The 17,477-nt window shown below is 41.9% G+C and overlaps 1 protein-coding gene across 6 annotated transcripts in view; it reads left to right on the top strand.

Moving 5' to 3' along the window:
- The window catches only part of gria2b (glutamate receptor, ionotropic, AMPA 2b), a 38,628-nt gene extending 35,767 nt beyond the window's left edge, over positions 1-2,861 (top strand). For 2 of the 6 annotated variants that reach the window (XM_077021128.1, XM_077021127.1), the window contains exons 15-16: positions 22-156; positions 862-2,861. In XM_077021128.1, the coding sequence (XP_076877243.1) occupies positions 22-156; positions 862-1,026 (300 nt within the window). In that variant the 3' untranslated portion in view covers positions 1,027-2,861. Of the gene's footprint in view, positions 1-21; positions 272-861 lie in introns of those variants that run through there. The other 4 variants (XM_077021130.1, XM_077021129.1, XM_077021132.1 and 1 more) reach the window with 3 other exon arrangements.
- The last annotated feature ends 14,616 nt before the right edge of the window (positions 2,862-17,477 follow it).

Raw genomic sequence — 17,477 nt, 5'->3', positions numbered from 1 at the left:
GTGTCTCGTGTGCGTTGACAGGAGAAGACCAGCGCGCTCAGTTTGAGCAACGTGGCGGGCGTCTTCTACATCCTGGTGGGCGGTCTGGGGCTCGCCATGCTGGTGGCTCTGGTCGAGTTCTGTTACAAGTCGAGGGCCGAGGCAAAGCGCATGAAGGTGGCAAAGAATGCACAGAACATTAACCCAACTTCCTCGCAGAATTCACAGAATTTTGCCACTTATAAGGAAGGGTACAACGTATATGGGATCGAAAGTGTAAAAATTTAAGGGGGTAGGAACACGCGGCCGCCGTCGCTCCCGCCCGCCCGTGCACGCTCCCATCTGCTCCATCCCCTGAATGTTCGATTGAATGAGGAGATTATGGACGAAGGTGGATCGTATGCAGTGCTGTAATGGATTTTGGTTCCTACTGAAAAAAAATCCCCCTTGCTCCACCCCTTGCCCCGCCCCTTATCCCTGTCACCTCCCCCATCCCCCCCAAACACTCCCTCACACCCTGCACTGTGTAACGAGATAAAAAAATGTTCTTTCCATGTTTGATTTGAGTTGGTTCTGTTGACCCCATGTTTGAGTGTTCAGCTGCTGCTACATGTGACCTATGACATCACTTCCTGCTTCAGTGTTTTGCTTTCACTACTGCCATGTGTTTCCCGTTCGTGTGGCCATTTTCAGTGTTCGACCTCATGTTGTGCACACTTCACTTCAACATCTCCACGTAGAACTAATTTTCAAAATATAAACTAAAGCCCCCCCGTTGAAAGAATACTCGACCTCACTGCTACGTTTGTGCGTGTGTGCGTGTCTTTGCGCGCGTGCCTGTGTGTGTGTGTGTGTGTGTGTGTGTGTGTGTGTGTGTTTTAGATGACCTTTTCAGATGCAATGAGGAGCAAAGCGAGGTTGTCTGTCACTGGGAGTACCGGGGAGAATGGCCGTGTGATGAGTCCTGAGTTCCCTAAAGGTGTGTCCGCTGTACCCTACCCCCGGCCTGGGGCAGCCATGACTGGCAGCTTGACCGACCTGTCCTGAGGGATGTCACCCTGCAGAGTGCCTTACACAACGGCTTTCAACAGAGCGTCCTCTTCTGCCCCCCCTCCCCCACCACCACCCCTTTTACCCCCTCTCTCTTTCTCTCGTCCTCTTCCTCCCTGTCTCTCACCCCTCTGTTAGTATGACCGGGAGAAGGGGGCCCTGTTAAACAGCATAAACACATTGTCCCTCATCCGGCCCTTTGAAAAGACTCCAAATCCCACAACCCCACACTAAGGGACGCGTATAACGAGCTGATGCCACGCCTCATGACTCCGCCGGTCACTGGTGTGTTTTGTTTTTGTTTCTTTTGTTTTTTTTTTTTTCGAGGAGACAACTGACCGACGTTATGTGAGGACAAGTTCTCTGAGCAGGAAATAGTCATCAAGAATACTTATGTGTTTCTGTATCTGTTGTCACTCAGAAATCCATGTTGGCTCAAGCACACTTGACATTATTGGCATCAGGATGTGCAATTGTCTTTTATAAATAAAATTTAAAAAATGTATAAAAAGTAATTTTTTATGTATTTTCACACAAAAAGGCTTTTAAACAAATCTGCATACATCCAGTTACATACAGCCTTGAACATGTTAACCTATATGTACTTTTAAAGCTTAATTATTAGTTTCATACTTTTTAAATGCCAAATATATTGCTTATCCTGTAATTTATTAGTCTTATGAAGTTTCCAAGTATAACTTATTCATTAACATTAGGGTCTTGATAAACTTGCATTGCTTGATATTTGAAATTGGTTTTAATAGTGGTGCAACAGATATACTGATCTTTAATTCCATCTGTTTATTTTCAAGAATCTGTTGTTTGTATTTTCTTTCATCGAGGATCAGGGTAGCAGTTATAATGTTTAAAAGGATGAAAACTACAGATTGCAGTGTAAATGAAAAAGAGAAAAAAAATAACAAAACAGAAAGCAAACAAAAAAATTGTACCTTATTGTATTATTACATACTGTTTTTCGCTGTGAAATAGATATGTACACATCAACAAATTGATTTGTTTAAAATACCAAATAAGTAAGTGTGCCAAATTACTACTGAATATAGTCCTATAATAATAATAATCTGTCATCAGTGTGAATGTAGTAAATGCATTCTGTACGTTTTTGTAACTAAGTGTTCGATTCGATGGCCTACACAGTGATTTAGACACTACAGGTTCGCTTTTCTCTTTTAACATTTCATTTGTTTTGGCTTAACTTAATACAGTTAAACACTAATTGCATGTTGCAGCATCAAATTTTAGTTCTGTGTCCTTTCACCCTTGCAGTGGAGCATATCAATGCTACCAATGTATATTCTTTATAGACACACAGAGCTTCTCAGCGCTCAATGTGTTTACTGGTTACGGTGGGCTTTCATAACACAGTAGGACGTCGCCATTGGACAGTTGGATCACATGATGACAATGGCCTTTGTCAGCCACTGCCATATTGTACCATAACAAATTATACCTAATGATAATTGATAACCATCTGTTGTCATAGCGTATGGTAAACGTTGCCCGTTATGAGAACGTATACTGTAGGTCCTCTGAGTCTTAAATGTGAACTTAACCTAGAAATTTGCACCTAGGATTGTTACTGACTTTGTTTATAAATATTTTTTTTTTGTATGTTGTGTTTCTTTTTCAGTATCTAAGTTTATACTTTTTTCATTTTTAAAGAATAGAGTGTATACTTAATATAACTCTTCTGTAATTTAAAGTTATTGGTTTTAATCTCATTTACCAACAGTTCTATCACTTTGTAAATGAATGTGTACCAACATGTTTATTTTTGGGACTCTTTCTAAATAAAACAGTGAGTAACAGCAGTGTTGTTTGACGTGAGTCTGGTTTAACTACTGACTACTGATCAGTTTAACTACCAGTTGAGTCTGGTTTAACTACTAACTACTGATCAGCTCTGTGTCTAAAAGGGGCAAGAAATGTCCATCACCTAATGGATTAAAGGAGCTGTCGACTACAATCCTACTTTTTTATGTGCACACTGAAACAGGAGTTTCAACAGGGGCAGAAAGCTCATTTCGAGTGGAGTATTGTGTGTTTGTGTGTGTGTGTGTGTGTGAGAGAGAGAGAGAGAGAGAGAGAGAGAGAGAGAGCTCTAGGCACTCCTTGGGGTCTGTGTTAGTGTTAATGAATGTTACACTTCTCTGTGATGTCCACCCTCTGCTGCTGAGGACGAGTCTCTTACCTTATCTTACCTTATCCTCTTATCTTTCAGCCCATATGTTGCAATTCTGGAGACATTAATTTTCTGTTTTAGTTCAAAATATAATTATGGGATATTAAAATCATTAATTGGCTTCTCTCCTACCTGAAGAGAATCATGACAAATCAAACATTATGTATAAATACACCTTAGAATTTATAGTTTTAAAATATTATTGAAATGAAGTAAACCTGTAAGTGGTTTGTTTGTTTGTTCATTTTCCTCTGACATTAAACTTAAAAGATAATACTCCGCTCAATATTTCAACTGTGCTAACCATCTTTGAAATAGTGCTATAGCCAATTTAAATATCTATAAGTACAATTCAGCTATTTTTATTTTAACACTGGATATAAAATCATAATCACAATTGTGCCCTCTCATGATCGGGAGTGAGTCCTTGCCTCAAGTGGAGTTCAAGTATCTGGGGTTCTTGTTCACGAGTGAGGGGAGGATGGATATGGACAGGCGGATCAGTGCGGTGGCGCAGTGTTGCGAACGTTTAACCAGACTGTTGTGTTGAAAAGGGAGCTGAGCCAAAAGACAAAGGTCTCGATTTACTGGTCAATCTACGTTCTGACTCTCACCTGTGGTCACGAGCTCTGGGTAGTGACTGAAAGAATGAGATTGCAATACAAGCGGCTGAAATTAGTTTCCTCCGTAGGGTGTCCGGGCTCTCCATTAGAGATAAGGTGAGGAGTACGGTCATCTGGGAGAGACTCAGAGTAGAGGTGCTGCTCCTCCTGTAGAGAGGAGCCAGTTGAGGTGGTTCAGGCATCTGGTTCCGCCTCCTAACTACACCTCCTCTCACTCTGCCTCCTAGCCACGCCTCCTCTCACTCCGCCTCCTAGCCACGCCTCCTCTCATTCCGCCTCCAGACCGGCTCCTACATCCCCAACCGTTTGGCAGAGAAAGTGGGATTATTCGGTATTTAATCTACACTGTAGGCCTGTGTTGGCATGGCAGAAATAAGACAAACTACACTGTAGGCACGTGTGGGCGTGGCTGAAATAAGACAAACTACACTGTAGGCACGTGTGGGCGTGGCAGAAATGTTTTCATGAGTGGTGGCAGAGGTGATGATGCAGAACAAAGTGCTCCAATATCAGGGTGAACATGATCAGTAGGTGTGGCTAACTTCTCTCTATTCCCCTTAAAAGTGGAGAGTGGCTGGCAACACAGTGTGGTGATAATTACGTTGCACCAGCAGATTTTAAATATCACACCCCCTGTTGTGTCTCCATCTAAATAAATGAGCTTTTATTTTGGTGCTTTTATTTCTATCCACCGAATGACAACAAATATGCCAGCCAGTGTCTCCAGAGACCAGAGTCTGCAGGGCCCAGTGTCTCCAGGGCACAGTCTCTCCAGGGACCAGTGTCTCCAGGGCACAGTCTCTCCAGAGACCAGAGTCTGCAGGGCCCAATATCTCCAGGACCAAGTGTCTCCAGGGACCAGTGTCTCCAGGACGCATCTAACTGCGACTCTCTACTTTCTTCTTTCGCTTTTATAACCAGTAGATTTTTTGTGAAGATTGTGAATTACTGTCATGAACACTGTCAGCAGAACAACCCCCAGCCAACCGTAGTGCGTAGAAGACGGCTGGGCAGCGTCTGCTCCACAGGGAGCGACTGACCTGGTGCAGCCGTCACCGGAAGCCCAGCAGAGACGAGTGAGATGGAGGCAAATGCCAGTCTGGGCTGAATACACACGCCACAGCAGGCGAGACCCTGCTCCCCGAGGTTAGTCTTGGTGTGAGAGGCCTTCACAACCCCAGAAGACTGTTCTCAAGCAGGACAACAAAATACTTGCTATGTGTGTGATTAAAACAGACACCTGAAGTAGCAAAAGCCTTACAATCTGCCAATTAGACAACAAAAAAACATTTTTTTTCCTTGTAAGTGATTTACGATGCTGCAGATTCTGACAAATGTGCTGTTTGTTTGACTGCAGACCATGACAGCCAATTAGAGCCAGTCTTACACAATCAACACAAAGCATGTGCGCTCACTGAAAAGACACACAGACGAGCTCCACTTATGATCAGCGTTCACACAGGAAACGCATGAGCATCATCAATTAGTCCTCAGGCTACCGAACAATGGAAATTAATCAACAAGAAAAAAGAGTGCAAACACTGACACTTGGGATACGTATCACTGACACACTGAACACTCATCACTGACACACTGAACACCAATCACCGACACATGGGACAAGAAATACTGACATGAGGGTTGTGTGGAAAAGCAAAGTAGAGCATAACTGAATCTAAACAGAAGCAGAAACACACACACACACACACACACACACACACACACACACACACACACACACACACACACACACAGTGGAGCATCCACCCAAAAGCAATTACAGTACACATTTTTACAGTTTCAACATTTAACAGAAGTGGTTATAAAGAAGTGGAGAAAGTGTTATTATAAAAGGACACGAAGGCTTCTCCATGAGTGACGTTTGACAGATGGTGTGAGGTGTCCTGCTTCATATCTGAAGGTCAGTTTGAATCTGTGTGGCAGTAGAAGTCATTTACTTCACTGTTCAAAACATTCTTAGCAGCAATTTTGGATCAAGTTTTCTCTTTCCAACGCAACAGTTAAATGTTCATTCTATCAATAATTAAACATTGTCATTGAGTTTGACCTTTTTGATAGCATTATGTGTAGTGAAACAGAGAAACCAAGATATTTGTAGAATATGGATAGAGAAGATGATCACGCCAGGATTGTCAAGATCAAGTTAATTTTCGTTCCTCCAGGTTCTTCTGGTCCATGGTGCAGTACGACAGAAGAGCAGCAACATACACGACACAGTGTAAACAACAACACAACAACACAACAACACAACAGCAGACAACAGGATGTACTGTAATGTACAGTTCTCACTCCATACCTGAGTTGTATCAACACACAGACATACACATCCCACATGTACGTGGTCACACATATACAGTTGTGATCAAATTTATTCAACCCCCAATGCTGCGAAGGGTTTTATGGAATTCAGTGCACATTTGTAATTGTGTTCATAATGAAATCTTACAAGGACTTGTTAAAGAACTAAATGCAACTAAGATAGCATCAATTTTTTTTGTCATAAAGTATTAAATGGCCTTTTTGTGATTTCTTCATTGACACAATTATTCAACCCCTTTACGACTACCACTCCTAAGAACAGAGGTTCATTCCAGTGTTTTCCATCAGGTATTGAAAACATCTGTGGATGTCAACGAGCAGCAATCAAGCATGATAAGCACCAATTAGGCAGATTTAAAAGGACTGTGATACTCAGCTCCTTCTAGACATCTACTGGTGTGTTTCCAAGCATGGTGAAGGCAAGAGAATGGTCCCAGAAGACAAGAGAAGAGGTTATTGCTCTTCACAAGAATGGCAATGGATATAAAAAGATTGCGAAGTTGTTAAATATTCCAAGAGACACTATCGGAAGTATCATTCGCAAGTTCAAGTTAAAGGGCACAGTGGAAACGTTACCTGGTCGTGGCAGAAAGAAGATCCTGACCGCGACTGCTGTGTGCTACCTGAAGCGTAATGTGGAGAAAAATCCCCGCGTGACTGCTAAGGAACTGAAAAAAGACCTGTCAGATGTGGGCACTGAAGTTTCAGCTCAGACAATAAGGCGCGCACTGCATAACGAAGACCTCCATGCCAGAACGCCCAGACGCACCCCCTTGCTGACTCCAAAGAACAAGAAAAGTCGACTGCAGTATGCCAAAAGTCATGTGGACAAGCCACAAAGGTTTTGGAACAGTGTACTGTGGTCAGATGAAACTAAATTAGAACTGTTTGGGACAATGGACCAGCGCTATGTTTGGAGAAGGAAGAACCAGGCTTATGAACAAAAGAACACCTTGCCTACTGTGAAGCATGGCGGGGGGTCAATTATGCTTTGGGGCTGTTTTGCTTCTAATGGTACAGGAAAGCTTCAACGTGTGCAGGGTACCATGAATTCCCTTCAGTACCAGGAGATCTTGGAGGAAAATGTGATGGAGTCAGTCACAAACCTGCGGCTTGGGAGACGTTGGACCTTCCAACAGGACAATGATCCGAAGCACACATCCAAGTCCACTAGAGCATGGTTGAACATGAAAGGCTGGAACATTCTAGAGTGGCCATCGCAATCACCAGACTTAAATCCAATTGAGAACCTCTGGTGGGACCTAAAGAAGGCAGTTGCAGTGCGCAAGCCTAAGAATGTGACTGAACTGGAGGCTTTTGCCCATGAAGAATGGGCTAAGATACCCATAGGTCGCTGCAAGACACTTGTGTCAAGCTATGCTTCACGCTTGAAAGCTGTCATAACTGGAAAAGGATGTTGTACTAAGTACTAACAAATAATGTCACTAGGGGGTTGAATAAAACTGATAATGATGTGAGCACAGTAAAGACATTTGTGGTTATTCCATCATAAATATTATGTTATGTTTGTCTAATTTATAAGTGCCTCTTTGATATAATTGTAAATAAGATGACTGAAATGATCAAAATCAATGTCAAACTGGCCAAAACACTTTATTTCAGTGGGGGTTGAATAAATTTGATCACAACTGTATACGCTAAAAACGTATGCAGGACACTGTGATGGTGCAGGGACAGAAGCTGTCGTGCAGTCCGGTGGTCTTGACCCTCATTTGGCTGAAGCGCTCGCAGTGGGTCAGCCATGATCACCACGGATCGCTTCCTGGATCTGGAGGAGTGCAGATTCAGCAGGGTGGACAGGTTAGTTCCAGCTTTTCTGCTGACCTGGTGATGTGGTCTATAAATGGTGACAGAGTCGCAGTGCTGACTGTGGCGGAGGTGTTGATGACAAACCCTGTGACGGGTGTGTAGGACTTAACCAGTAGCTCTCGAGGTGGGTTGGGCTTCTTTAGCTGGTGCAGGATTAATATCTTCTCCTGGGGGTTTCTTTGTGATTGACCTGGTGATGTTCACTGCAGATTCCTGGTGATTGTAGTTCCCAGGAACATGCCATCACAGACTTGTCAAGGTGAGCGTTGCCAAGGAGGGAGAGTTTCTTCTGAAGTCCACTGTTCCGTAATGACTGATCCAGAGAACCACCCTTCAGTAAGTAGATTCATCATTACCTCAGATGAGACCAGTGATTGCAGTATCATCTCCAAACTTTAGGATTTTGACAGAGGGCTCTGAGGTGTAGAGTGGGGAGGGGGGGGAGCACAAACACAGCCCGATCCAAGAACAGAACACACAGGACAGACACGACACACTGCGTACAACTGAACACACTAGACTCACTGAACATTCTGGGTACATCGGACACACAGGAAACACTGCACACAGGTATGTGACAGTCACATGCCTGTAGCAATGTATGTTGTTTTATGGGCTAGTGCTTAAACTGAGGAGGTGTGTAACTTAAAAAAATGAAAACTAAACTGTATTAGACTGGGTGGGGGCACCACTCACAGTACCCACAGCAGGGTGGAGGTAAATGTTTGCAGCAGGAGCACAGAAGGACAAGAGTGTAGCAGCAGATTGTTCATGTTCAGCCACAGTCACATGTCTGAACTTCCCAGATAACACAATGACTTTCAGTTTTTGTCTGTGCTTAATGTTGTGCACACAGACACAAACCAGGACAATGTGTGCTTTTCCATGGGGTGCATATCCATATCCATGTCTGGAGGCCTTACAAGGGGTAATCAAGGATATAATTTCACAAATATTTTAAGATTTTCGTTTAAAGATTGTAACTCTTGGTGCATCTGATGTTTGATTGCTGTAGGTGTGGGACAAATACACGAATTGCAAAACTAACATTCATTACATCATTCAAACAAGAGATCTAGATAATTTTATTAAGCCATTTACTACATGTAAGTGTCTATTTAAATTTTTAGTTAAAGGCCCTGACTGGTGGAGGTGGGATTTGTAGTTGATTGTATTTGTAGTTTTGTTTCCCACCATATAATCCTCTTATGCTGCTAAAGGGGTGGAGATTGTGTTTGTTTGTGTGTTTTTTTTTTTGCCTTAGTTGGTGTTAGAATGTCTCCTCAAAAACCTCAATTATTTAAATAATTAAAGAACTAAGCAGCTTGCATGTGTATTTAAAAAGTAATTCATGAGTGTGCAGAGCAGGGTTTTAGTCAGAAACTCAGGTTAAACAGCAGGGTTTTAGTCAGAAACTCAGGTTAAACAGCAGGGTTTTAGTCAGAAACTCAGGTTAAACAGCAGGGTTTTAGTCAGAAACTCAGGTTAAACAGCAGGCTTCAGGCATTTTGGTCTGGCTGGTTCAGGGTGCAGAATACATTTCAGCACGATGAGTTATGTTGAAGATTTTTCCTTTGTAACTTCTGATCCTGAGTTGTGCACTGTTGCTCAGCAATCCTGCTATGGGGGATTAAAGAACATAGGCACCTGCAATTCAACACTGGTGGTGTCCATATTAAAAATTTTACTTGGATCAAAATTACTTCCAGAAGGTTCCCGTAATGCTCAGGGCATTGGGTGATGGAGGGAGACGCAAAAACCAGCATGGATTTGAAAAACCAAACTGAATTAAAAAAATTTTATCAAAGACCAAACCAAAACCAGGGGAAACGATGTAAACTAGACACCAAACACATCAAGGGAGAAAGGTTAGCTAGGTACATTAGAACCCACAACGACACCAACATAACTTATAACCAGCAACACAAACAAAAAAAAAATACACAGGGTTTAAATAGACAGGACTGCACAGAACCAAACAAGACACAGGTGGGAATGATAATCAGGGGGCGGGGTTACAAATGACATGGGCGTGGCAGGAGAACACATGGGAAACCAAAACAAGGAGATGACAGATAACAGAGGTGGGGCTATACAGAACACAGCAACAAGGTAGGGCGGAGACAGACGGGACTGTTCCATTGTCTGAGAAAAATCTTTCTTATTAGATTACTTATGAAATAAGGTTTAGTGAATTATTCTTATTTTTTTCCACTGCAAACCAAAAAATGTGGATGCCAAATGAGATGTACAGTAATAGCACTCTCTGTGAAACAGAGGGGCAGTTTTTATTTTATTTTTTTGCCACGCCTGTACAGTGACCACGCTTGCACATAAAATAAATGAATACATTTAGCATAATAAGCATAATAGAAGCATTTCCCCATTACCCTGTGCGTAATGTAATGCCTTATAAATATAATATCTCTTTAGTATTATGGCTTTTTTCTCCACCTAACAGCCATACATTGTATTGACTGACAGGCCACTAAATGTAATATGCAACCATGATTTTCCATATGCATTAAATTAGTGTTTTAATGTCTGACCCTGTCAAGGGAAATGTCCTCCATAGATATTGGGGTCATTGGTCATTGGGCCATTAGGAAATAAATGAGAGGCCAGATGCCTTCAGGTTCGCTCCAGGAGTGGCAGCAGGACAGACACAGAAGAACAGACTTCAGAAAGACCTTTTACTGCTGCATATGCTAACAATTTGTTTGACTAATTACATGAATACATTAGGCAGGGGGCACATTCAATTAGACTGCAATATGGAAAATGCAATAAAAATAAATAATAAATCCACAAGCCCAATAAATATTTTAGTATTCAAAGAAATAAAAATAACTGAAAACAGTGATAGAAAAAGATTAAGCCTCAGGTCTCATGGTTTCTTTGTTTTATGTAGCATGACTAAGACTCTCTCTCTCTCTCTCTCTCTCTCTCTCTCTCTCTCTCTCTCACACACACACACACACACACACACACACACACACACACACATACACACACACACACGGTTATTGCAACCATGATGCCTGCATCTACACAGCAGCCTGTAAGCAGTGCATGACGGCTAATAAATCATGTGCGCTGCTAATCCACTCAGGGTGTTTTAATTCACTCTGTTTCATAGCATAACCATATTACACAGTGCACTTCTGTTCCTTTCTTTGCATCACTGTCAGGGTCCTCGTGGTGGTGAAAGGGTGCTTTTGTGCTTTTGTTGCGGCTGTAGGCACCGTGGGAGGTTTGAAGTTTGTGACATGTCATATAACAGACCAGCAGAGGCACGTCGTTTGAAAACTGCTGCAATTCTAGTTTCCTCTTCCTCTACTGCAAAATGGCCATTAAGCCCCGAGCGCCTTCATTTCTGTTTTTGGTTTTGTTTCTTGTATTGCTAGTTTAGTGCGAGGTGGTTAACCAGAACCTGTTGAGGTAGGTTGGACTTCTTTAGCTGGTGCAGGATAAATATCTTCTTTATCTTATGCCTGTAAGAAGAGCTACATCCCTGTCAGAGAAAGGACACAAGATCTGTGGCATCCAATAGATTTATTTGTGAAGACTGACGGCCTGACATGTTGTATGTGCCTCTTATCTGCGGGCCAGGGGAAGGTTTCATTACAGCAGGGGAGAAGCGTAGGTTCTCTGCTCCCGGACGTGTGCGTGGCGGCTGCTTCTGGTGCTGATGTGAAGGCAGCGACACCTCTCTGAGGAGCCGAACACTGGGCCGTCACTCCCAGCCCCCCCTCAGCATTCAGCCCTGCCCCGGTCGCCCACAGGCCTTCCGTCTCACCACAGCCCTCAGAGCTGAGGGTCTGCGGGGGAGGGAGCCCCACTGCTCGGCCACGGCATCGTGTCAGGAGCGGAGGGAGAGGAAAATAAGACCCGCTATCTGCCCGTCGAGTTGTCATGGAAACAGTATTAGCTGTGCGTGGGCGAACAGGATGGCGTTTCCGAAAGTGTGATTGGCAAAGGCGCCGCTGTCATGTTGTCACTCCAACGCCACAGTTACTGGCTGTCAGCAAGTGTGCCCTCAACACTGCAGGCTTGTGTGATGTCCTTGTGTGATGTCCTTGTGTGATGTTCATGTGTGATGTTCTTGCGTGATGTTCTTGCGTGATGTTCTTGCATGATGTTCTTGCGTGATGTTCTTGCGTGATGTTCTTGCATGATGTTCTTGCGTGATGTTCTTGTGTGATGTTCTTGTGTGATGTTCTTGCGTGATGTTCTTGTGTGATGTTCTTGTGTGATGTTCATGTGTGATGTTCTTGCGTGATGTTCTTGCATGATGTTCTTGCGTGATGTTCTTGTGTGATGTTCTTGTGTGATTTTCTTGTGTGATGTTCTTGTGTGATGTTCTTGTGTGATTTTCTTGTGTGATGTTATTGTGTGATTTTCTTGTGTGATGATCTTGTGTGATGTTCTTGTGTGATGTTCTTGTGTGATGTTCTTGTGTGATTTTCTTGTGTGATGTTATTGTGTGATTTTCTTGTGTGATGATCTTGTGTGATGTTCTTGTGTGATGTTCTTGTGTGATGTCCTTGTGTGATGTTCTTGTGTGATTTTCTTGTGTGATGTTCTTGTGTGATGTTCTTGTGTGATTTTCTTGTGTGATGTTATTGTGTGATTTTCTTGCATGATGTTCTTGCGTGATGTTCTTGTGTGATGTTCTTGCGTGATGTTCTTGTGTGATGTTCTTGTGTGATGTTCTTGTGTGATTTTCTTGTGTGATGATCTTGTGTGATGTTCTTGTGTGATTTTCTTGTGTGATGTTCTTGTGTGATTTTCTTGTGTGATGTTATTGTGTGATTTTCTTGCATGATGTTCTTGCGTGATGTTCTTGTGTGATGATCTTGTGTGATGTTCTTGTGTGATTTTCTTGTGTGATGTTCTTGCGTGATGTTCATGTGTGATGTTCTTGTGTGATGTTCTTGCATGATGTTCTTGCGTGATGTTCTTGTGTGATTTTCTTGTGTGATGATCTTGTGTGATGTTCTTGTGTGATTTTCTTGTGTGATGTTCTTGTGTGATGTTCTTGTGTGATGTTCTTGTGTGATGATCTTGTGTGATGTTCTTGTGTGATTTTCTTGTGTGATGATCTTGTGTGATGTTCTTGTGTGATGTTCTTGTGTGATGTTCTTGTGTGATGATCTTGTGTGATGTTCTTGTGTGATTTTCTTGTGTGATGTTCTTGTGTGATGATCTTGTGTGATGTTCTTGTGTGATTTTCTTGTGTGATGTTCTTGTGTGATGTTCTTGTGTGATGATCTTGTGTGATGTTCTTGTGTGATTTTCTTGTGTGATGTTCTTGTGTGATGTTCTTGTGTGATGATCTTGTGTGATGTTCTTGTGTGATTTTCTTGTGTGATGTTCTTGTGTGATGATCTTGTGTGATGTCCTTGTGTGATGTTCTTGTGTGATTTTCTTGTGAGATGTTCTTGTGTGATGTCCTTGTGTGATGTCCTTGCGTGATTTTCTTGCGTGATGTTCTTGCGTGATGTCCTTGTGTGATGTTCTTGCGTGATGATCTTGCGTGATGCTCTTGCGTGATGTCCTTGTGTGATGGTGTTCATGTTTGGAAAAAAAGAGAAGAAAGAAACAAGAAGGAAAGAGGCAAAGAAGATTGCAGCTCGCTGTGATGTGGAATGGTTGCTCATTAATGCACAAGTTCAACTAGTGATCTCAGCCTCATGTTGAGTTTCTATGGCAACTGCCTCTGTGTAGTGGTTAGTCAGAGCATGCATAAGAGATTTAGCAATGATGTGTGAGCGGTCCAGCGTGTCTGTGTTAGAGAAAACGGCAGGGCAGTCATGTCTGAAGCTTTCCACTTAGACCAACATGCAGAGCAATGTAAACAAGACAACAATGTAAACAAGACAACAATGCAAACAAGACAACAATGTAAACAAGACAACAATACAAACAATTTATGTGCTAGTCTTTACTCTATATCTCTTTTAACAAATGAAGATGACTAATGTAAATAGTCTGTTAATCCTTTAATGTAAGAAAGTGGGATGTATTTTAATGGTAACAACCTAAACACATTCTACCACAGCTGTTCAGTTGACCTCAGCAACGTTGGAGATATTTTGGTCCTTTCCTCTGTATAAAGCTATTTTAGTTCACATACATTTTTGGAAAGTCAATTATATCTATGAGAAATCAAAGACTACTTCATCAGATTGTTTCTCTCTGTGTGGATATATGCCAACCAGCCAATAAAGCTTGTTGTCTTCCAACTCATGTAGATGGTGAATCTTCCTTATTACAGAAAAGGAATGTAATTATCTCTATCCTAATAGAAGATAACAAATATGGTCTTAGAATTTTAGCACAGCTGACTAGGACTAACATCAATGCTCAGATTCCAATGTCATATAGTAGTAATGACTTTATGACTAACCCTAACCCTAGAGTTAATATAATATTAGTGTTGTATCAGGCATTACATGGAGACCTAAACAGCTATGTCAGTAGAGTGCTTTCTGACAGGCTGAACTCAGTATTCTCCTCAAAGTTGTACATCTCACTTACTTGATTCATTACCTGCACACTTTCTTAGAGAAATATGAACTGAAGTATTCAAACCTCTATTAAATATAATCACCTAGATCAAACTAGCAGGTATCAAAACAGCGATTGTGACATCACTGACATCAAAGAAGAGCAAAGCACCAATCAAAATGAGTCTTTATTATGTCTCACAGAGAGAAGGAAGAGGCAAACATTCAGACGAAGGGAGAGATGAGGAGATTCTTCTGGCTTCTCAGGACTGGCTCACGGCGAAGCACTGGAGATGTGTGAGGTGAAACTGTGCCACCAACGATTGAAATAAACAGGTGAGCAACACAAAGACAAATAAATAGTTTGTTCCAGGGCTCTTGGTTATTTCTTCATATATCCCACCGCTGGGTGAAATGATCCTGACACACTAGAGTCTCCTGCTATGCTGGTGACAGACAGTTATATGTCTCAGCCAAGGTGAAGTTAAATATCACCTTAATATTACTGAGGGGTGTGTAAAGGACATGAGGCACCGGATGATGAGAAACCTTCTCTCCCTTTAAGGCTGACAGATGTGCTCTTATCAGGCACACTGGAAGTCAAGAGTTAACAAACCTTTGATGGTCTTTTAACTGTAATACGTGGAACAGTAAAAGAGCTTGGTGTGATTTCTACGCCTTTTTCTACCTCAGGAAAGATGAAAACTATAAAGTCAAAAAGGTAGGCCAGGACTACTGTAATGCCAAACTACTATAGCTTACTAAGTAGGCTACATAAACAATATCCAGTTAGTTAAAAATGGTAGCAGCCACAGGCTGTCTCCAGCTAAATGTAACATTGATTCTAAAATTCTTTTAGTGACCTACATAGTACTGCATGGTCTTATCCCACAGGACCACAGCGATCTCTTGGTGCTACGATCTGACACATCTGAGCCAACCAAGGGTTGCTGACTCTTTACTAATACCTAGAAGAAAGTGTACTTCAGGGGCCTTTTCCTATAAACCTCCCAAAATATGGAACAATCTTCCTGTTGATGTTTGAGACTCAGTAGACTAAAAACCTACATGTTTATTCAGTTTGTTAAATTCCTCTAATCTTCAGTTGGAGAAGGGGAGGCGTGTTGGCGTTGAGTTACGGTCATCTGGGGTGCTGGGATGTCACATCTGCCCTTTACTTCTCCCATGTTGGCTGGGGGGGGGGGGGGGTGGGGGGGTGAGAGTGGCGATGTACCAGGAAGCATTCATGCCTGTGTTCAGTTTTGGCTCTGTGCTTTTAGTTATGCTGCCACAGATTGATCTACTGCAGGCCACACTTACACTTCCCATCACCCTGTTTCACTCTGTTGCCTAATAATCTGTCCTCTCTGTTCTCTGAGCTATATCTGCTCCTGATGCCATGTTACTGAGTCCTTTCTTTCTTTGCTGTTGTTACTCCCCTCACCGCTGACCCCACCTCTGACCCCACCTCTGACCCCACCCCTGACCTCACTCCTGACCCCACCCCTGAACCCCACCCCTGAACCCCACCCCTGACCCCACCCACTTTATTCTTTACCTTTGTACCCTCCCACAAGAACACTGAGAATGCATTAGCATGACCAGAATCAGTTTTAATATTCGGGCAGTTGCTATTATATATAATATCATTATCGATCCTAGACTTTGGCTTCTAGGAACCCAGACTAGAATTTCTAGGCATCCAGAATGTTATATTGTTTTCTCTTATTGCTTATTTTGTTCATTGCATATTTTCTTTCGCTTGTGCAGTCTGGTGTCAACCAGAGGAGAACGTGGTCTCTCCTTGAGTCTTGGTTGAAGAACTTGTTCTAGGTGTTCCAGTCAACTCTGACTTCAGTTTGTGTCATAACAGTTACAAAATCAGCTGATTATTATAGCTCTATTTAGCTTCTCAGTGAGATCTCAGGGATAGCCTTTTCTCAGTGAGATCTCAGGGACAGCCTTTTCTCAGTGAGATCTCAGGGACTGTCTTGCTCAAACATTCTCCAGCTGTGATTTTCGACACTTTATATCTTGTATTAATCACATTTATTTTAATTGTACATTAAATTTAAAATAGCAAAATTTTATTTATTGTAAATAACTTTATTTGTTTTCATTATATTTATTTTATTGGATTTTTCTCTTTTAAATAATTTTTATATTTAATTATTTAATTAGTTTGACATTTTGACAGATGTAATGATGAAGAGATACATGGATAATGACATGAGCTTGATTTAATAATTAAGTAAAATTTAATAAATATTATTATAGGATATAATATTATTATATAAATTCTGTCTGTGTAAAGCATTTTCAGTTTGCACAGCATTGTGTTTGAAGAAGTACTATCCAAATAAACTTGTCTTGACCTAAGGTTTCTTTTTCATGCTTTTTTTCCTGTTACTGTCGCCTTTGATGTGCACACTGGGGACTTGGGTGGTGATGTCCATAAAGCTGCTTTGTGACAAAAGCTGTTGTAAAAAAAAATTGCACCATAAATAAATTTGACTTTATTTGACCTGGAAAGTCTTGCTTGAATAGCTTGCTTGAGGTGACATTGCAGGAGCTGAGTGGCGTTTGAGGTCAAACCTCTGACTTGGCAATTTTTAAATATAGAATGTCTTCTGGAAATTCTATATTTAATCTCAAATTTGCTGATGTACTCTGATGCACTCGAATTTGCTGCTGTAGACCAAAGTGAATCGTCACTCACAGATGTCCTGACATTCTTCTCTAGACTTGATATTCCCAGTTCTGAGAGGGCAACACAGCCTCACTACGGCTTTCTCTTTCCAGACTTGTTTTACTGCTGGGGTTATCTGTGGCAGGCACTAGCTGCTTTTCACCAAACATAAGTCTGTGCACGCTTACAAATATCAACATTTTCTGTCCAGACAACACTGTTCCACAATAGTACTCTGCAACATCTATGTG

This window comes from Brachyhypopomus gauderio, chromosome 11, assembly GCF_052324685.1.
Source record: "Brachyhypopomus gauderio isolate BG-103 chromosome 11, BGAUD_0.2, whole genome shotgun sequence".
Taxonomy (NCBI): domain Eukaryota; kingdom Metazoa; phylum Chordata; class Actinopteri; order Gymnotiformes; family Hypopomidae; genus Brachyhypopomus; species Brachyhypopomus gauderio.
This window is presented reverse-complemented; position numbering and strand designations above follow the sequence as displayed.